The sequence below is a fragment of the Babylonia areolata genome, chromosome 3, assembly GCF_041734735.1.
Source record: "Babylonia areolata isolate BAREFJ2019XMU chromosome 3, ASM4173473v1, whole genome shotgun sequence".
Classification (NCBI taxonomy): domain Eukaryota; kingdom Metazoa; phylum Mollusca; class Gastropoda; order Neogastropoda; family Buccinidae; genus Babylonia; species Babylonia areolata.
In genome coordinates this window covers 60,581,262-60,604,229 of record NC_134878.1, presented here as the reverse complement: position 1 = coordinate 60,604,229, position 22,968 = coordinate 60,581,262, and the positions used below count along the sequence as shown (strand labels likewise).

The window sequence follows — 22,968 nt, the reverse complement described above, 5'->3', positions numbered from 1 at the left end:
GAGCAGGTGGCAATGCAGTCTACACGTGTACCATTATCACAAAATGATACCATGTTTGTTTTTTTGTTATTAATCAGATTCTTTTTTTTTTTTTTTAACCTTTTCATTTCCCACAGTAAAAAAAATACAGTAGACAAGTGCAGCAACATAACATGAAAGAGTTGATCAAAGTCTTCCCATATCCCCAACCCAACTTGATCTTTTTTAACTTGATCATCAACATTCTCTGACATTTGACGTTATTGCTTAGAGGGCCATATCAGGACTGTCCCAACTCGACACAGAACTCTATCACTCACACATGTACACACACTCACAAAAAAAACATTAAGTTCATGACAATTATCTAAACCATTAAGCTGGCCAAAAATATGCTAAGGATGTCAGCTCTTCCGCTTAATTTACCTATCCCCATATCACAAATCATAACAAAGGCAAGGCCTTCACGACTCACTTGTGATACACTTTTTAAAAAATCCAAGCTTTTTATGTATTGAGTATAATGCATTTACTGTTATATTTATATTTTTTGTATTCTCTAAACTTGGCACTTTGATCTGATATTCGACCCAACAAAAGATCTGTCATTATTTTCATTTTTTGTTCAAACAGGAACTTCTTTTGCTAAGCGTGGAAGTTTTATTTATTGCAAACGTTTTGGTGTCGGCAGTAAAACAAGGGAAATTACTCTGCTGGGGAACTTTGCTTTAAACTGATCTTTCTCATCTTAAACATTACATTTTGAAATTATACTCAATACATAAAAAGCTTGCATTTTTTTTTTAAAAAGTGCATCACAAGTGAGTCTTGAAGGCCTTGCCTCTCTTGTTTCAAAATGTAATGTTTAAGATGAGAAAGATCAGTTTAAAGCAAATTAACTCCACTAGCATTACATAGTAATTTCCCTTTTTTTCTATCTGAACCAAAACGTTTGCAAAATAAATAAAGCTTCCATGCTTTGCAAAAGAAGTTCCTGTTTGAGCCAAAAATGATAATGACTTCTCTAGCTGTTGGGTCAGAATATCAGATCAAAGTGCCAAGTTTAGAGAATACAAAAAATATAAATATAACAGTAAATGCAGTTTGCATATAATTAGGCTTCATTCTTTATTTTTTTGTGCCCATCCCAGAAGCGCAATATTGTTTTAAACAAGATGACTGGAAAGAACTGAATTTTTCCTATTTTTATGCCAAATTTGGTGTCAACTGACAAAGTAGTTGCAGAGAAAATGTCAATGTTAAAGTTTACCACGGACACACAGACACACACAGACAACCGAACACCGGGTTAAAACATAGACTCACTTTGTTTACACAAGTGAGTCAAAAATGGATAAGAAAAATACTTCAAAGCCACACACACACACAAACAACACGTAACATCATTTGAGTCTCTGTTCTTTGTTCTCTTGCAAAAAGCCATCGTCAGAGATTCAGTGTGGGTGATCACAAGCTGGTCATATATTTCACATTTCGGTATACAAATTCAAAATTTTTACCTTTCCCCACCTGCTCTCACAGTGGGTTCTCATGATGCACTTGCTGAGCAGCTGAACAGTTTTCCGTTTTGTCGTTATTGGTTTGGTTTTTGTTCAGTCAAGCAACTTGAATCTACAGACTCGGCTACAACACTGGCTGTGTAACCACTTTCTAGGGCTAAAAAATATGACTGCTAGATGATTTAAAAACAATAATAAACCCCCAACACTTCCTTATTTTACAAAGGCTAGCAGACTGGGGGTTTTTTGTTTGTTTTTAATGAACAAGTGGACAGTTCTTGAATGTTTTTATTATTCCTTGCAAAATTTGTGATATAGTACCCTCTCCCAATATTCAGTAGCAGTAAATACACTTTCCCAGTATCAATATATTACCCATACAGACATGACTCAAGAACCTACATAGTAATAATAATGATAATAATGGTACATTTATATTGAGTGTTCAAACGTCTCAAAAAGCTTTGCAATAACATGTAAGTCTGACACAAAGCATATGCACACACACACACACACACACATGCACTCACAAACACACACAAACACGCAGGGAAGAGTGAACTTCACTCAAGATCTCCCCACAGGAGAATTGTGAAAACCAGAAGTGCTTGACAAACAACGTTTGTTCACTTGACAAATTCAGTCTAATATCATCATCTTAGATGAACAATATCATCATCTTAGATGAACAGACTATAAATAAATAAACAAACGAATCACTTGACAAAATAATGTTCCACTTGACGAATGATGTTTGTTCCACTAGACAAAGGAAGTTGGTTCCACTTGACAAATGAAATTTGTTCCATTTGACAAATTAATTTTATTCCACTTGAAAAATGGAGTTTGTTCCACTTGTACTGACCAATGAAGTTGTACACCCCATAGTAACCCAATGCTCCACTTGACAAAACGAAGCTGAACACTGAGTCTGCAACACATCTTGTTCTGGCATCAAATTGATCAATCAGCAACAGGCAGAAAACAGCATCTTGCGGCCTTGGGCCCCAAATGAGCAATACTCTCAAAAAAACACATGACAGTAAACAGGGGGTGGGGGGGGGGGGAGAAGAAAAAAAAAAGAAAGAGAACAGAAGAAATAATCACCACAGCATCAGTACAAGCATTCTCAACTATCACATCATCATCATCACAGATCTGCTTCTGCTTGGTCTTCTGAAGGTGGAGTGGGTTAGGAAAAACATGTTCAGGCTGAAAGATGGGGACTGAGATTCACAATCAGCATCATGAAAATGCCTTCATAACTTGTGAAAATCATTTCACAGCATAACAAAAAGTGTTTTGATTTTGTACATTATGATCACAATGGACCGTTTAAAAGTCTCGCAGAACACATCACTTATGTTCAACTGCCATCTTGCTAATATAGTTCTTAGACTTCAACTGGCAGTGCGCACACGCGCGCGCATGTGTGTTGTGTTTGTGTGTGCACAGTTGGTTGTGTATGCTATGTTGTACTTTTATGGATCTGTTAAATGCTAAAATAGCTCCCTGTCTGGGAGGTGTGAGTGTCAATCTGCATTCTATTAACTCTCTCCATACGAACGGCGAAAGGGACGACGTTAACAGCGTTTCACCCCAATTACCATCATCAAAATATTGCAAGCGGAAGGCTCTTACACTGAAGAGGTGAATGTTGACAAAGAACACCACAATTCTGACGACGGAAGCTAAAGGTTGGGTCGTTCAGACACCCACTGGACATCCGAGGGGTCTGTGTAGAGGAGAAGAGAGGACTGGCCGTACTGAGTGAGTCAATAGAATGGACAGGCCTGAGACTGAGTGACACCCTGAGAAGGGTTGAAGAACAGGGAGAGATGGAAAGAACTTGTTGCCAGGTTGTTCTCAGTGGTGCCTCCAAGGCCTGAGACTGTGTGATAAACAACAATATTTATCATAATCCCTTGCACAAATATCACAATAGTGCTTTAAAAAAAAAAACAAAAAAACCACAAGGTTAACACAGTTTGCAAGAAATAACAACAGTAAAAAAAATAAATCCTCTGTTTAAAACAGTTCATGCATAATAACAAAGTTTTTTAAATGCTCTATTTAAAGCAGTTCATCCAAGAAAAGGTATCAAGAAGCGAAGTAAAAACAGCCATAATATTGAAATCATAAGGAAAAAGAGGTAATCTTGGCTTGTTAAAAGATTCTGCATCATACACACACACACACACAGAGACAATCCACATTACACAAATGTGTGAGCGCATGCATATTTAAAGCCTGAACCGGACTATAAATGGCGGGCGATTTGAATCAAGCCAGTTTCTCACCAGAGTCTGACACTGTGACGTCGGTGAAGGTTTATTCAAAATAAAAGCCTAATAAAGCTACGGTTTGGCTTCATTTATGGCAGAGAGCGAGATTTGCCTAGCAGCTTCCAATCTAGACCTGAATTGACTTTGGAAAGCACAAAATGTGTCAGCTACACGTAATACAAAATTTGAATGCAGAGAAAAGGGGCGCAACCAAAACCTTGCTCTCGGGAGTTAAGACTTTAAGAATGAGTGCATAATAACTGTCAAACGGATAAATTCTCTTTAGCAAAAAAAAAAAAAAAAAAAAAAAAAAACACACCCCAAATATAATTCAGCACGAAAAAATGCAACAAAAAAAAAAGACCCTCGATGTTGCTCTGCAAAGAAACGTCCAGTATTCATGTGACTGAAGCCAGGAACCCAGGCTGTGCACAGTTCCCTCAGTTGGTTCTCATCTGGTAGTCTCCATTCTGGGTGATGTAACGCACCCAAGGCAGAGCCTGGTACCCGCTCTTCTCAATGATCTTCAGGTAACGCACCTGTTCAACATAAACAATTGCTCTTCTCAATGATCTTCAGGTAACGCACCTGTTCAACATAAACAATTGCTCTTCTCAATGATCTTCAGGTAACGCACCTGTTCAACATAAACAACTGCTCTTCTCAATGATCTTCAGGTAACGCACCTTTTCAACATAAACAATTGCTCTTCTCAATGATCTTCAGGTAACGCACCTGTTCAACATAAACAATTGCTCTTCTCAATGATCTTCAGGTAACGCACCTGTTCAACATAAACAATTGCTCTTCTCAATGATCTTCAGGTAACGCACCTGTTCAACATAAACAATTGCTCTTCTCAATGATCTTCAGGTAACGCACCTGTTCAACATAAACAATTGCTCTTCTCAATGATCTTCAGGTAACGCACCTGTTCAACATAAACAATTGCTCTTCTCTATGATCTTCAGGTAACACACCTTTTCAACATATAACAATTTGTCTATTCAATGATTTTCAGTTAAAGCATCTATTCGATATAAAACAACTGGTCTTCTCAGCCATGTTCAGATAACACACCTGTTCAACATAAACAGCTCCTCTTCTCGAGGAAATAATAGCTGCTAAAGCCATACATACATACATTACATGTGAGTACAAGTGCATACTTGCACATCCATTTTTCGAACTTGAAGAAAGAGGCTTCCCTGCACCATCTGCCGCCAAGCCAATCGTTCTTGGGCAAAACAATAAACAAGAAATGACAAGAGTAAAAAAGAGCGATAAACAGGCAGGTGCGGCCGGACCTGAATTCCAGACACGGTGAAGTAGGGGATCTCAAACTTGACGCTGATTGGGGGGCGGCCCTCACTCTCCTCATTGTCCACGCTGGGCAGACCGAAGTGGGCACGCATCAGGTACTCCTTGCCCCCCTGCCACACACACACACACACATTCAGACACACCCACACCTCACACACATTCAGACACACCCACACCTCACACACACATACATGCACACACACCCCACACACAATATAATACCTTCACACACTCACACAGACACACACACACAAACACCTCACACAACACAACACATCTCAAACACACACACACACACACAAAAACACCTCACACAACACAACACACCTCAAACACACACACACACACACACACACACACACACACACCATCACTTCACTGCATGGAATCATGAACATTCAATGTCCATAAAGAGACCATTAACACGAAAAAAAGATCTGGTAAATAAAGAAAAAAATATCGCCAAAAGGCATGAAGAACATATCAGGAATCATGGAAGAAAATTATGGGACTTCTTCTTCTTCTGCGTTTGTGGGCTGCAACTCCCATGTTCACTCATATGCACACCAGTGGGCTTTTACGTGTATGAGTTTTTACCTCCGCCATGTAGGCAGCCATACTCCGTTTTCGGGGGTGTGCATGCTGGGTATGTTCTTGTTTCCATAACCCACCGAACGCTGACATGGATTACAGGATCTTTAACGTGCGTATTTGATCTTCTGCTTGCATATACACACAAAGGGGGTTCAGGCACTAGCAGGTCTGCACATATGTTGACCTGGGAGATAGTAAAAATCTCCACCCTTTACCCACCAAGCGTCATCACCGTGATTCGAACCCGGGACCCTCAGATTGACAGTCCAACGCTTCAGCCACTCGGCTATTGCACCCGTCAAAATTATGGGACAAGTGTGTTTATATATTTATCTATCCATACTTGTCTGCAGGAGAACTAAAAAAAATCAAATTCTTGGAAGAAAACTACGGGACAAGTATGCTCCTTTTCTATCAACACTTGTCCCTTGGACAAACTAAAACAAATCATGGTAAAAACTATGAAACAAATATATCTTCTTTCTATCTATTCTTGGCTGCAGCAAAACTAAAAAAAAATCATATTCATGGAAGAATAATATGGGACAAATTTTTTTTTTTTTTCTTCTATCAATACTCGTCCCTATGACAACTAAGAAATTATTTTCATGGAAGGAAATTATGAGACAAGTTTGGTTTTTTTTTCTTTCTATACTTGTCCACAAGACGAATAAACAAATATATATTTATGGAATAAAACTATGTGAAAAGCATATTTTTCCTTTCTACACATGTCCCAAGGACAACTAACAAAATATTCATGGAGGAAAACTATGTGAAAAGCATATTTTTCCTTTCTACACATGTCCCAAGGACAACTAACAAAATATTCATGGAGGAAAACTATGTGAAAAGTATATTTTTCTACCCATACACGTACAAAGGACAACAAAAAAATCATATTCACAGAAAAAAAAAAACTATCGGACAAGTATATTTTTTCTATCTATACTTGTCAGCAAGACAACAACAAAAATCATCTAGGAATTTCTAGCCCTGCACACTGACGATGGGACTGTAGAGGCAAAACAGAACGAGAACAACAATCTTTGTTTCGCAAACTTGTGTGCACTAATACAGGTATGCATACAAACACAGCATGTATACACAAATACACACACAGATACACACACACAGACAGAATCTCTCTCTCTCTCTCACACACACACACACACACAATCACACACAATCACACACACACGCACAGATACACACCCAGAAACAGACTCTCTCTCACACACACACACACACACACACACACATGGATACACACCTAGAGACAGACTCACACACAGAGATACATACACACAGACACACACAGATACACACATGGACACACACACACACAACAAACAACCACCAACCACCAACCAACCACCACCACCAACAACAACAAAACAACTACAACAACAACAACTACAACACTGACAGGGAAGGACTTGATGCTCCAGACAATGCTGTTGATCTCGGGGACATATTTACAGCTGCCCACTGTGGCCTTGAACTTGGGGGAGTCAGCGTCCATGGGGACCGGGACGACAATCTCCACGTTGTTGGCCGTCGACCTCCGCTTGAACTGACTCTTGGCCTGCACATACACAATGTTTTCTTTTTTTTTTTTTTTTTTTTTTTACTAAACATATTTATTTCTAAATTTTGTTAATTATTTCGCCACCAAACACAACTCCAGGCGACTTTAGTCAGCATCATGGGGTCAAATTAAACCAACTGTTTTTCACATTGTAACAAAAGTTTAACAGCTGCTGCTAATTTGACTAAGACTGAAATGAGCAATGTGTTGTTTTGACATGAACTGAACTGTGTGACTAAGAGCGACTTCTTCTGTGTTCGTGGGCTGCAACTCCCACGTTCACTCGTATATATGTGAGTGGGCTTTTACGTGTATGGCTGTTTTTAACCCGCCATGTAGGCAGCCATACCCCGCTTTCGGGGGTGTGCATGCTAGGTATGTTCTTGTTTCCATAACCCACCGAACGCTGACATGGATTACAGGATCTTTAACGAGCGTATTTGATTTTCTGAGTGCATATACACATGAAGGGCATTCAGGCACTAAGCAGGTCTGTACATATGTTGACCCGGGAGATTGTAAAAATCTCCACCCTTTATCCACCAGGAGCCGTCACCGTGATTCTAACCTGGAACCCTCAGATTGAAAGTCCAATGCTTTAACCATTCGGCTATTGCGCCCATCGACTAAGAGTGACAAGTCTAAAATATTTGGCACTGGTAAGTGTTGTTCACAGACAGAAACCTGGTGGCAAAAAGAATTCAATATACACAGCTAAAACTATCGGATTTGAAAAAAAAATAATGCAAGCCATGAAAATTAGGTGTCATCGCAAGATACTGAACATCAGATAACGCTGATCATATCACCTTCTTCTTCTTCTTCCGCGTTCACTCGTATGCACACGAGTGGGCTTTTACATGTATGACTGTTTTTACCCCGCCATGTAGGCAGCCATACTCCATTTTCGGGGGTGTGCATGCTGGGTATGTTCTTGTTTCCATAACCCACCGAACGCTGACATGGATTACAGGATCTTTAACGTGCGTATTTGATCTTCTGCTTGCATATACACACGAAGGGGGTTCAGGCACTAGCAGGTCTGCACATATGTTGACCTGGGAGATCGTAAAAATCTCCACCCTTTACCCACCAGGCGCCGTCACCGTGATTCGAACCCAGGACCCTCAGACTGACAGTCCAACGCTTTAACCACTCAGCTATTGCGCCCGTCGATCATATCACCAATCAAGCAGTATACTGCACCTCACGAAGATCTGCTCACATCAGTTAAGAAATAAAAAAAACATATGTTGGTGTGATCATGTAACAAGATCCAATGGCCTTGCTGAAGCAACCCTCCAAGGAACTGCTGAGGGAGGGGGATGGAGGGGAAGACGGAAAAAAAAAAATGATGAACTGACAACACCGAATATGGACTGGAAAACCATTTGCAGAGAGACCCAGGCTTTGATACACAACCAACAGTCCTGGAGGAACGTAGTGAACATGTTCTCCTGTGTGGTGCCTCAGTGACTCTTCACAGAGTAAAGGGAGAAGAGAGGTAAGACAGAGAGACACATGCAACCCCCCCCCCCCCCCACCCCCAAAACAACAACAACAAACAACCACAAATGGATGTAGTGACAACAAACCTTGACCATGTACTCCACTCGACTGTGAGCGTGTCTCTCTATCACAGACTCCACCCAGATCAGTGGTTTCACCTGCACACACACACACACACACACACACACACACACACACACACACACACACAAACACATATGCACACACACCCAAGTACAATCAGAAACCAACCACCTTCTGATAAAAAGACAAAAGAGATTTCACTAAGCCTTTCGTTGTATGAAGATTTAATCATGAAGAAATGAACAAATACAAGTGACAGAAAAAGAGGAAATTACTTTCAAAGACAGACTTTTAACAGCAGAATGAATAAATCATGACCCATACTTTCCGGTCACACTTGTGTGGGTGTTCAGACAGTAGGACATCACCTCAAACTCTCGGTCACAGTGGTGGCCAAGTGGCCTAAGAAGCAAGAGAATCTGAGCACAGTGCTTCAAATCCCACACTCGCCAATATTTTCTCCCTCCCTCCAGTAGACCTTGAGTGGTGGTCTGGGCGCTAGTTATTTGAATGAGACAATAAACCAAAGTCCAGTGCACAGCATGCACTTTCTTGCACGTACAACAACACCCAGCAACAAAAAGGTTGTCTGTGGCAAAATGCTGTAGAAAATCCACAGGGTTCAAATTTAACTCTCTTTTTTTTTTTTTTGATTGCTAGCTGGGCACTCTGGACAAAACATTTGAGTGCCCAATTGTGGTTTTGGGTGCCAGCATAATAAAATGAAATAAAATGGGCCAAGGAAAGTCTTTCTCCCGGGCTTCATTGTACATGCGCTGGCACTTTGATTCGTACTCCTGCTGTTTATTCTTTTTGTCATCCTGAGCTTTCGTCTCTGATTCGGGAGCCTTTCTTTTAACACTGAAGATGGGAAACATCATTCGTCACTGACGCACCATGAACGTCAAATTCCGATCGCCCACGTGCAAAGATGCTGGTCCGTGAAGCAAGCTGCAGCAGAGAACACTTTACATTTCGATCGACTGCGTTCGAGCATGCTTTCTTGGTGTGTGTTTTAATTTTCTTTCACCTCTACCAATTTTTGAGTGCCAACTGGGAACTCTCAACAGAAAATTTGTGTGCCCGAGCCAAATTTTCGTAGCAGTTTGCACCTGGGCACCCGCTAAATTCAAACCCTGATCCATGTTTATAGGAAAACAGGAATAGTAATACACTTGCAAGCAAAAGAAGAAAAAAAAAGAGGGTGGTGGTGGTGGTGCTAACGGAATCAACACTCCCTGAGGAAAGCAGCCTGAATTTCACACAGCGAAATTCAGTTGTCACAAAGAGTAATACAACAGAACAGATTTCAGGCATGCACACTTACACTCTCAGACAATTTACATATATAACCGTTTCTGTTCATTTACCCTGCCATGTAGGCAGCCATACTCCATTTTTTGGGGGGTGCATGCTGGGTATGTTCTTGTTTTCATAACCCACTGAACGCTGACATGGATTTCGGGATCTTTAATGTGCGTATTTGATCTTCTGCATGCATATACACATGAAGAGGATTCAGGCACTAGCAGGTCTGCACATATGTTGACCTGGGAGATTGGAAAAATCTCCACCCTTTACCCACCAGATGCTGTTACTGAGATTCAAACCCAGGACCCTCAGACTGAAAGTCCAGCGCTTTAACCACTCTGCTATACCTGACTTTTTGGGACAGCCTGTACAGTACAATACAATACACTCACATGGGTGCTGAGACGGTAGGACATCAGCTCAAACTCTCCATCCGGGGGGATGAAGGAGATGGTGCGGTCATTCTCAAAGCGTGACAGTCGCACACACTGGTGGAACTTCACGTCCTCCAGCTCCACCGACTTGCTCCTTCCGCCTGCACTCGCAGATCCAAAGAAAAAATGTTCGTTCTTTTGCCACCGTTAAGGGTGTGGAGGACACAGTAGCAATACATGCACAATGCATCAGAACTTCAGTCCAACAATGTCAAACAAACAAGCAACAAAAAATATAAATAAATAAAAACAAACAAACAAACAAAACAAAACAAACACACTTACACACACATACATACAAGCATGCACATGTAAAATCAAACTGAGTGTCTCGTCATTCGCATGAGACAATAAACTGAGGTCCTGTGTGCAGCAGGCACTTGGTGCACTGAAAAAGAACCCATGGCAACCTAAGTATTGTCCTCTGGCAAAATTCTGTGGAAGAAATCCACTCTGAAAGGTACATGAATATATATGCACGCACTCAAGGCCCAACATAGCGTGCTGCATCAGTCTAGCAGATGTAGTGTGGTGTATATGGATTTGATCAACAAACAGCAAAGAGCGGCAACTACCTCCATTCACAAAGTACACAACTTTGAGACGATACTGCTAATGCTACCGATTCAGCTGACACACAGGTAAATAACAGGTACTACTTCTTCTCTCTTCTTCTTCATTCGTGGGCTGCAACTCCCACGTTCACTCACATGTACACGAGTGGGCTTTTACGTGCATGACCGTTTTTACCCCGCCACATAGGCAGCCATACTCAGTTTTCAGGGGTAAATAACAGGTACATTGGAGCAAACACAAACGCTTCCTCCAAAAAAGGAAGTGCCAGGCTTGTCCTTATACCAATCGTTTGACATGTGCACACAGCAGCAATGACAGAAGAAATGTACAAACAGAAAGCTTTTATTCAAGACTGGCATTGTTTGAATGCAGTGACATCTTCAGAAACTGAAAACCCGAAAACTCAGCAAGGTGACAGCCCTTCACTGACAAGCTGTTGTCCGAAGCAGTCAAGGGACCACACGAACAACAAAACCAGCAGACACGCCCACCACTCACGTCCAGTGCTCTGGAAGAGAACCTTGTCGTTCAGTCCCAGCCGCAGCTCTGGCATGCCGGACAGGAAGACGCGCATCTTGATGCAGCCCACAATCTCACTGCGCAAAACATTGCCGCTGGAGCTCACCTGCACCGACAACACATCAGTCCGAGGTCATTGTCTGCCTCAGGCCCTTCTTCTTCTTCTTCTTCTTCTGCGTTCACTCGTATGTGCCATGTAGGCAGCCATACTCCGTTTTCGGGGGTGTGCATGCTGGGTACGTTCTTGTTTCCATAACCCACCGAACGCTGACATGGATTACAGGATCTTTAACGTGCGTATTTGATCTTCTGCTTGCATATACACACGAAGGGGGTTCAGGCACTAAGCAGGTCTGCACATATGTTGACCTGGGAGATCGTAAAAATCTCCACCCTTTACCCACCAGGCGCCGTCACCGTGATTCGAACCCGGGACCCTCAGATCGAAAGTCCAACGCTTTAACCACTCGGCTATTGCGCCCGTCTGCCTCAGGCCCGATGCTCGGCTTCTATCAGAGATCGAAATCAGATTACAGTTGGGCCAACAGAAAAACAAGAGAGCTGTATGATCAATGGCTTCTCCACTGCAATGGGAATTCCTTTACAACTTTTTTTTTTTTTTTTTTTTTTTGCTGCCCCATCATCTGCACCGTTTCAGTGGCATTACTCCCACGCCGCTCATTTAGATTCCCCCGTACACGGCCACACCCGGGTTCATCCGTCGCAGTTCCAGCGTCGGCAGTCCACAGGGAACCATCGATGTTAGGTCGCCTGGAGGCCACACACCAGAGGAGACCCTGCACTGCTGCTGAGTCACTTCGGTGGTGTTCAGTGGTGCCTGTTCTGTTTTAACGTACTTAGGACACCACCTACTAAGCCCCCTACTAACGACAATAATGGCTTAGTCGCGGAGCCAGACTGAGTGAGCGTCTCTCCCAGAGTGGAGACCGCCACCACGTCCCTCAAACAACAGCCCCCCATGAATCTGCCGACACAACTTAGTCTTTTGTGAAAGATTATGACTTTCAAAGTGAGAGGAAAGACTGAACTTTGTGCTACAACCTTGGGGGCTAGTTGCCTTTTAGGGACCATCCCAAAGCCAATTGTCCTGAAGCACTTCTGTCCAAGAGAGTTGGGATGTAACTTGGGCAAGATACTCTCCACTATCATCAAATTCTAGCCCAGATATTTGGGACAGCAATAGCCTCCTCTGCTGTTCTGATGGTCATAGTCCAATACCACTGTCATATATACATAATGACTATAATAACAATGAAGAAGACACAACTTCCAGGCATTTACAATAAAAAGTTATACCTACATATTACGTCTATCTAAAGCCACACACAATACATCTCCAAATATTTCATTTTTCTATTTTTTGCAGTTTTGGGTAGGTAATTTGCGTACACGTATGTGCAAACAGTTCAATTCATGCACTAAATAATCAGTGAGAAATACCTAATGAATGGCTGTTGCATTTTAAACCTTCACCCCAAGGGATGCCAAAATCACACAAACGACAGTGCACTGTTTTGCCTGAAAATGTTCCTCTATGAAAAAGGAGGGAAAGAAAAGGTCAGAGCCACACATTTTAGCCCTGTGGGAAGAGAACTCCAAGAAGATTGCAGAATCTTGGCACATATTGTATTGTATTGATTTGTATTGTATTGTATTGTATTGTATTGTATTGTATTGATGTCACAACAGATTGAAATTCAGGCTGCTCTCTCCAAGGAGATCGCATCGCTACAGTGCAAAGCACAATGTTTTTTTCTGTATGCAAGTGTATTTGTTTTACTATGAAAGCAGATTACTCGACAAAATTTTGCAAGGGACAACCCTTTTATTGCTGTGGTTTAGTGCATGTAAAAGAACCCACAGCAGCAAAAGGGTTGTCCCTAGCAAAATCCTGTTAAAAAAACAACAACAAAAAACACCTTTCAAGCAGAAAACAGAAAAAAAAAGTGTTGACACTGTACTGTTGAGACACACTCGCGCTGGGGACAGCAGTCCAAATTTCACACAGAGAAATCTGTTGAGACAAAACAGTAATACAATACAACACAATAAAACGAAGACCATGCCAGCCTCTCACACCTGGCTGACCCACTGTACGCACCAGCAGGTTGACGGACTCAATGACATCCAGAAACACTTCATTCTTGCGGTATTTGATGTTTTCTGATCGCCAGGAGACCGCGTTGGTCACCGCCATGGGAGGTCTGGGGGCCACTTCCAATTTCTGGCCCTCCTGAGTGATGTACCTACATAAATACAGAAACACACATTGAAAGATACACACAGATTGTCACACACACACACACACACACACAAATACACACACATTGTTACACACACACAAACATGAAAATCCAAAAGCTGAGAGGAAGCAAAATACGCAAAATACAAGTGTGTGTGCATTTGTGTGTGTGTGTGTGTGTGTGTGTGTGTGTGTGTGTGTCTGTGTGAGGGGTGTCTGTGTATAAGAATGATGGTAAAATGTGTGTGTATGTGTATGTACATGTGTGTGTGTGTGCCTGTGTGTGTATGTGTGTGTGCACATACATATACACACTCATACGCTACGCACGCACGCGTGTGCGCACACACATATACAAACACACACACACACTCTCTGACTCAGGGATCAGCATTATACGCCCACAGCTTGATGGGTCCATGGTACATGGGGTCATGGGCACATCAGCAAACTCCCAGTATGAGAACAGCAGTCAACTCACTCCTGCAGTGCCCTGCTCTCATGGTGACCTCAGTTTCGATACCCCTCCACTTCCGTGCTTGGGGTGAGTCCTGTCAATGTCGTCAGTGTCAGCAGATTCATGGAGGGCTGTTGTTTGAGGGACGTGGTGGCGGTCTCCACTCTGGGAGGGACGCTCACTCAGTCTGGCTCCGCGACTAAGCCATTATTGTCGTTAGTAGGGGGCTTAGTAGGTGGTGTCCTAAGTACGTTAAAACAGAACAGGCACCACTGAACACCACCGAAGTGACTCAGCAGCAGTGCAGGGTCTCCTCTGGTGTGTGGCCTCCTGGCGACCTAACATCGATGGTTCCCTGTGGACTGCCGACGCTGGAACTACGACGGACAAACCCGGGTGTGGCCGTGTATGGGGGGAATCTAACTAAGCGGCGTGGGAGTAATACCACTGAAATGGTGCAGATGACGGGGCGGCAAAAAAAACAACAACAAAAACAAACAAAAAACCCCTCACTCCTGCAGGATCTTGCTGTCCGTGGTCTGCGGGTAGCCAAAGTCCATCACCTCGTCCAGCAGTTCGTAGATGATGACAAAGTTGTCACGGATACTTTCCTCCTCCAGCTCTTTGAAATACTCCACAAAGATCTGCAATGACACACACACGATATATATGCTGGTAAAAGTGGAGCCATGGCCTAGTGGTAAAGTGCCACTCTAGGAAGGGAGCATTCACTTGTTCAAGTCCAATAAGGCCATGGCAGAGTTGGTTAAGTGTTGGATTTCTGATCCAGTATTAACCAGTGATCAGGGTTCAAGGCCCTGTTTTGGTCTTGTGTTGTGTTATTGGGAAAGACGCTTTACTCTGATTCTATTCAGACTGCTCTTGTATTTCAATTAAAGCTTTCTATGTGTCTAATCTTTTTCTATTTCCTTTTTCTTTTTTTTCTTTTTTGACTTGTATAGTTTTTTCTTCCAATGTTACATTCCATGTTCACACTTAAGTTCTGTTTTTTGAAATCAGACATAAAATACAGCAGAAAAAAAAAAAGCATACCTGCACCAGTTTGTGCAGGAAAGAGAAGATTAAAGCCATGTTGGCATTCTTCCGTGTGGTGGAGACGAGGTAGAGGTTGTTGTACTTGATATACATGAAGGTGACGTCACCATGCGACAGGATGGGGCTCTGCTGCCCCTCCTCCTCCCTCTCCATTACAAGTGGCATGAACTTGTCAATCACTGCCATGTCAATGTCACCACGGTAATTGCGGCACATCAACACCTGAAGAAAAAGATTTACAAAAAGTTCTTGAAGATAGACTTGTGGTCTGAAACAATGGACACTTCTTATCTATACAGTGAGTCTTGTTTTACAATCTACCATTTAAAAAAAAAAATTCTCTATGATCTGTAAATTTTACAGACTTGGCAGTCATCTCTTATTTTATCATCATACCCAAAAAACAAGCATATTTATCGTGATGAACTGTCACCTCAGCTGAAACAAACTATTTGATACATTCATGAATCAACTTCCTCTAAATTCTACAAATTCAAAAAAAGGTTTTGACAAGTAAAAACTTTGACAAAGTGGGCTTGAAACCTTGGCAAAATTATACCAAGCTATTCTGTGAAATAAAGATGGGACAGTTCAAAAGCATCACAGCTTGTTTTGTCCTTACTCTATTATTACCACTAATGATAAAATTTGTAATGCCATACATACCTTGCCCTTTACATCTAAGATGTAAACTGCTGAGGCGGACATTGTGCTAACCTGTCTGCCGGTTCCTGGTTCTGAAACATCATTCTTATTTGAATAGAGCTTTGAGCACACATAATTTTTTTTAAGGACATTCTCTCTCTCTCTCACACACACACACACACACACACACACACACACATACACAAACAACACACACACACAAATACAAACACACTGACAAATATTCATTCACATACACACCAACTGAGAGGCAGACAGGCAGACAGACAGTGACAGACAGATATATATACACACAAAGACAGGGAGGCTGAGAGGGAGACATGTTTGGTGTTGTTGTTGTTGTTGTTTTTCCTCATAAAGCTGGGTCTGTGTCAGTGTTTGTCTGGTCTATCTGTCTATGGGGCTCTATTCTTCTGAAAAGAGCTTCTATGGCTTTCTCAGTTCCAACTTCCATCTCTCCACTCCTGATTAAATATAGTTGTATTAGAATATTTGTAAACAATGATTAAGTAGATGATCTAAATACGACCTACAAGAAAAGATGAAATGTAAAGAAAAACAAAATGACTTCCTTGAACTTAAGACATCTGTATCAATTCTAATTCACATAAAAATGTGTCAGGTATTAATTGACATAACATCGGTTGGTCTGTTGTTCCTAGTTTTTAGGAAATGCTACACTGGTCTCTAAAAGAAGTAACGTCATAAATTTGTTAACTTCGTTCGTGTCTGCTTGAAAGTTGAAATGAATCAACAATGTGGCCAGGAGGACACTAACAAATAGTAACGTGTGGTAACTCTCTCCATTCACGAGGTAAACAACTGCAAGTCAATGCTGCTTATGCTGCCGATTCAGCAAGCACACAGGTAAATAAAAGGTACAAACCAACCCAGACACTTCTGCATTAAAGTGTTTTATCGTTCATACAGGCCAGGGTAATAATATAAGGAAATGTCGCACTTTAGAATAACCATTTGGGACAAACAAAATACTTCTGTCTTACTTGTCTTACGATGTTTTTCTGTCACGCCAGATCCTAAAATTAGGAGATTTTGTTTGCCACGATTGTCCTCAACCGGAAATAAACTTGCAGCGAGGTCACCAAGGTCAGAGGAGGTCAGGAACCTTCTGAGCACAGGTACTCGGGGTGAAAGTGAAAATCTGAAATAATTATGCACACCCTCTCCCCAGTGTACTACCGCTCCACCTACTTCCTATCCCACCCTTGCACGTCAATTTCACCTTCACCTCCATCTTCTCCCCATCTCTTCACCCGAAGACAGTCTGATCGGGAGCGTGTCGATACTCCCCCCGTGCCAATACTCCCCCGTGTGTGTGTGTGTGTGTGTGTGTGTGTGTGTTAGACTAACTTATAATTGGTGAAATTTTGTGTAAAAAATGAGATTACAATATAACAACCTTTAGAACGAAATACTAATGATAACAGTAAGCGAAATTAATCAAAGATTTGAATCAGTATGATTAAGCACTGATAAGCAATATCGTGTAACTTGATGTGATTTGCAACATATAAACATGGGAAAAAGATATTAATTTGTTTGATATATTTAAGGCATATGGTTTTGGGGTGTGGGGTTATGCGTATTTGCATGGATTGTTCATGTTTTCGATCTTATTTATTGATTGTTTTCACACACACACACACACACACACACACACACACACACACACACACACTGACACACACACACCGCACACACAAACACCGTTTCGCCGCTGTAAGATTTAGCACGGATAATTCTTGTTATATAATTTGTAATACATATGAAATAAAGAAGAAAATTAATCAGTTGTGTGTGTTGATTTCTCCTCGTTGCATTCTTTTTATATTTTCGTTTCGCCGTTTTTATTGATTATTTTCACACACACACACACACACACACACACACACACACACACACACACACACACACACACACACACACACACAGAGGGAGAGATAGCAATTAATAAGTAAGTCTAAAAAAAAAAAAATTAAAAAAAAAAAAAAAGAGGATTGCTTCTTCTTGCCAGAGGTTCTTTTCCACTCCGCAGTGAGAGCCGCGCTCCTGAAGTGCACTGTAGCTGCACTGACTGACACGGGACCGCTGTTTATAGTCTAATCCGAATGACTGAACGCTCAGTTTGATTTCCCAGTCACATCAGTTGGGAGAAACGGCGAGAGATTCGAACCGGCAGACCCTCATGGACACTGTGTTGGCAGACTGGCGTCTTGATCATTCTGCAACCTTCCGGAGACTTTTTTTAAGGGAGGCGATCGAGGGAAACCGTCAGCCCTGTTTATTTCCCTTGGAAGATGTGCGACAAAGCAGTGTTGGTTGACAAGGATACTGACGCGCTCTTACACTTCTTAAAAATGTATCTTTATTCATTCGTACGTTTGATATTTCTGTTTATTATGTAAGAACAACAATAACAAGATGTCAGTTTACAATGCCGCGCATCGTTTCTACAACGAAGTAAATATTTTCCTGTAAGAGAGTGCTAGATTTTATAGCCGGTTTCATTGGTCAGTCACACTGCCGGAGTCTACTGAACGGTGAGTTTAACTCACTCAGTACGGCCAGTCCTCTCTTCTCCTCTACACAGACCCCTCGGATGTCCAGTGGGTGTCTGAATGACCCAACCTTTAGCTTCCGTCGTCAGAATTGTGGTATTCTTTGTCAACATTCACCTCTTCAGTATAAAAGCCTTCCGCTTGCAATATTTTGATGATGGTAATTGGGGTGAAACGCTGTTAACGTCGTCTCTTTCGCCGTTCGTATGGAAAGAGTTAACGACCGGCGTTTCGCCGCGGGTGGCTGTGGTCTTATGTCACAGTCTGCAAATTGGTCCTGTATTATACATCTCACCGCACCTGATGCTGCTGCATGTCCGTGTGCCTCGATGGGCGCGCGGCCGGCGGCACCGGCCAACACAAGTTTGAGTCGGCACTGACTGACACTTCACTGAGTTGACACACACTCTGTCAAGTCACACACCGGCACACTGACACATACTCGGTGGCACCGTGCGCGGCACACACACACACACACACACACACACACACACACACACACACACACTCGGACACACACACGGCACACACTCACACACACACACACACACACACACACACACATACTGTGACACACGGCACACACTGTCGAACACACACACACACACACACACACACACACTGGCAAACAAACACACACACACACCGTGGCTGACGGCATACACACTGACACACACGCACACACACGGCGCGCGCGCGCGCGCACACACACACACACACACACACACAGAGGCACACCGGGGACACACACACACACACACACACACACACACACACACACACACAGAGTCAGGAAGAGACTGAGAGTAAGAGAGACAGGGACAGGCTAGACATAAACAGTGACACTGAGATGCAGTCAGAGATGGACAGACTCAGTGACGAGATGACGGAGACAGGAGACTGGCTTTTGTTTTTCAAATACTGACGGTAAAGTGGAGTGATGTCCTAGAGGTAACGCGTCCGCATAGGAAAGCGAGAGAATCTGAGAGCGCTGGTTCGAATCACGGCTCAGCCGCCGATATTTTCTCCCCCTCCACTAGACCTTGAGTGGTGGTCTGGACGCTAGTCACTAGTTCGGATGAGACGATAAACCGAGGTCCCGTGTGCAGCACGCACTTAGCGCACGTAAAAGAACCCACGGCAACAAAAGGGTTGTTCCTGGCAAAATTCTGTAGAAAAATCCACGTCAATAGGAAAAACAAATAAAACTGCACGCAGGAAAAATACAAAAAAAAAAAAAGGAAAAAAAAAGGGTGGCGCTGTAGTATAGCGACGCGCTCTCCCTAGGGAGAGCAGCCCGAATTTCACACAGAGAAATCTGTTGTGATAAAAAGAAATACAAAATACAAAAACAATCGCGTTGACTCGGAACTGAGCCGCAGTGCTGAAGCCTCTGTGACTGACTTCAGCAACTGAACAACTATAGACTTGTCACTGGTAACGCAGTCAAACATCCTACAACCTTTCATGGCCAATGAGGCAGTGATTTCTGAGTTATCCACTGTGTCGAGGGCTCGGCACTCATTTGTCAGTCAATGGCGGGGTCCAATCCACTATTCTGAAAATATCTATTAGTTCTTTTATATCAGTGGGCCCAGTCATCACCGTCTAAAACCTTCTTCATCCGAACTTACGTATCCTGGCGTCAGTTCACAACTGAGTGACCTGGGTGGAGTGAGGAAAGTCGTAGTAAAGCGGCGCGGCCTTTTCCCAACTCAGGCCGACATAGACTATAAGCTATCCACTCTGACCTTTTCTGCAGTCAACGGATCTGGCCCAAAGTATCTTTCTGAACTCATCCACATCTATACCCCGTCTCGCCAGCTCCGTTCTTCCTCTGATACTCGACTTCTCAGGATACCTCACGTCAGAAGTAAGACCTATGGACACAGATCGTTTTCTTTTCAATCGCCAAAGACGTGGAACAAGCTCCCTGATAACCTCCGTCATTCTGATTCCCTCGCATCTTTTAAATCTCGTCTCAAAACTCACCTTTTCCCTCAGCAATAAGTTCAATTGTGGCAGGTCCACAACTACATGCATGTATATGAATGTGTATTGTGTGTGCGTGTGTTTATGTAAGTTTGTGCCTGCCTATGTGTGCGTATGTGTTAGGGTAGCTGTTAGATACACATGTATGTTAAAATGTATGTATGCAGTGTGTGTGTGTGTGTGCGTGCGTGCGTGCGTGCGTGTGTGTGTGTGTGCGTGTGTGTGTGTGTGTGTGGTCACATTTTGGTGTGTGTATGTAACATAGATATAATGTTTTATGTTATCAAAAGCGTTTTTGTAAAGCACCTAGAGCAGATTTCTGGATAGTGTGCTATATAAGTATCCATTATTATTATTATTATTATTATGACTGACACCATGCCGAAACGGAGCCTCGAACTCTGATCACTGGTGAACACCGGATCAGACGTCTGCCACGTCACGGCGCCTTCTACGAGGGTCATTCAATAAATAAGGTGAATTTTTCGGTATAAGGACTTCTAATACAGATAGAAGCTTACTTTTTTCTTTTTTTTTCAACGTAGTCTCCCAGCACTGTCACACACTTTTCCCATCTGTGCACAAGCTTCCGTATTCCCTCAGCGTAAAAATCTTTGGACTGATGTCTCAGCCAGTCGCTCACAACACTTTTGACTTCATCGTCACTTTCAAAGTTCGTCCGTCCTTCTTTAAACAATTTAGCCCACTTGTAGACATTTTTTCGGCTGAAACATGTGGCACCATACACAGTTGACATTCTCCTATGAATTTCAACTGGTTTGCACCCTTCAGCAACCAAAAACTTGATAACTGACCGCTGTTCAATCCTGGAGCATGCTTCTTGGTCGGCCATCTTTGTTAATCGCCAAAACTCTCAAAGTTTTTTTTTAATCTGCAAAACAAATTAAATCCATGTGAAAAAGAAGTAAAACAAAAAAAAAAGAAAAACAAAGTAAGCTTCTATCTGTATTAGAAGTCCTTATACCGAAAAATTCACCTTATTTATTGAATGACCCTCGTATAAACAGCCTACAGCAGTCAATCATCCTGAATTAACGCACTGGTCAGTCTCAGGACAGGCCTAATCAGTCATACCAGACATTCGTTGACCATTGCGGACTGGATGAGAAACTTAACTGATCATTTTCTGTGTATGAAGAGGGTTTCGCAGGTATGTGGGCCTATACTGAACAGTTAGTATAATTATATGGAAGGCCTATAGCACTGTTTGGTTGCATTCAGTGAAATTTGGCGGGGAGAAAGAGAGACTGAAAGACAGGTACAGAGACTGAGGGACAGAGAGACACTTTGACACTTTGACTCTTTACTGTCATTAGCTTAACAGCCCATGTGACAGGGGGGTGCAGGGGAAGTTACAGTGTCGTTTTATCCAATCATTTGAAAAAGTAAAACAAAACAGAACAAAAACAAAAACTAACGCACTTAATGTTACAAAGGTTATATCAATAAACAACAGCCAACAAATTGCACACACACACAAAAAATAACAACAACATCATCATCATCAGACTGACCATCCAAATACTAATTCTATCTGCTTCTAATTTTAACCCTCAAAGAAATCATTTTGGAAACCATTAATGTTTGTATATATTATGAATTAACGGGCATTTTGATCATTTATTTTCTTTTTCCGTGTATCTACTGCCTCTGAGACGTATTTTGCAAGTGAGAGGATAATATTTTCGTCATTTGATGTTAAGACACTGACCAGGTCTTTCCTCTTTGCTGCAGCTGTTTTAAAGAGTGTACAGTTTTCCCGAACCTCCTCGTATCCTTTGCAACTGAACATGAAATGTATCTCATCCTCTTTATTCTCGCCACACATTGGACAAGGAGATGTTAATCCACCTGTCTCAAACCATCTTTTATTAGCATTCAGCCCGACAGAGAGGGACAGAGAGAGACATTGAGAGAGATGAATGGGAGACTGACAAAGATATATATTTATATACACACACAATGAGATAGAGAGAGAAGGGGAGGGGGGGGGGAGGGAGGCAAAAATAAAAACAGACAGAATAATCCTCTTGGAGTAACTTTTTTTTTTCTATTATGATTCTTTCTCTGTTTACTTACTTATTTATTGTTACTTTTTGAAGTATATCCGGCTGTTTATGGCAAGAGGCAGGGCAAGTTTATTTCACTGTGTGCCCTCCCTGGGGGCATTGAAATATCACACGCATGTATCTTTTTACACATATCCTAC

General features: G+C 42.2%; 1 protein-coding gene across 1 annotated transcript; it reads right to left on the bottom strand.

Moving 5' to 3' along the window:
* Nucleotides 1-4,047: 4,047 nt before the first annotated feature.
* Nucleotides 4,048-17,258, bottom strand: LOC143280653 (AP-1 complex subunit mu-1-like). The gene is made up of 11 exons (XM_076585379.1): nt 17,172-17,258; nt 16,168-16,238; nt 15,499-15,723; nt 14,959-15,089; nt 13,848-13,992; nt 11,705-11,831; nt 10,589-10,731; nt 8,888-8,959; nt 7,131-7,289; nt 5,092-5,217; nt 4,048-4,323 (listed from the first exon to the last, which is right to left on the bottom strand). The coding sequence occupies exons 2-11, from the start codon at nt 16,207-16,209 to the stop codon at nt 4,225-4,227; spliced, it is 1,269 nt and encodes a 422-aa protein (XP_076441494.1). The 5' UTR covers nt 16,210-16,238; nt 17,172-17,258; the 3' UTR covers nt 4,048-4,224.
* Between the last annotated feature and the right edge of the window lie 5,710 nt (nt 17,259-22,968).

What these genes read in the sequence shown, in the direction of transcription:
- LOC143280653 (XM_076585379.1), bottom strand. Translation starts at nt 16,209, where the DNA reads ATGTCCGCCTCAGCAGTTTACATCTTAGATGTAAAGGGCAAG. An exon ending in TCTCTTCCAGAGCACTGGAC is followed by an intron (nt 10,732 to 11,704) that starts GTGAGTGGTGGG and finishes CTGCGAGTGCAG; the next exon opens with GCGGAAGGAGCAAGTCGGTG. An exon ending in GAGTGGAGTACATGGTCAAG is followed by an intron (nt 7,290 to 8,887) that starts GTTTGTTGTCAC and finishes GTGTATGTGCAG; the next exon opens with GCCAAGAGTCAGTTCAAGCG.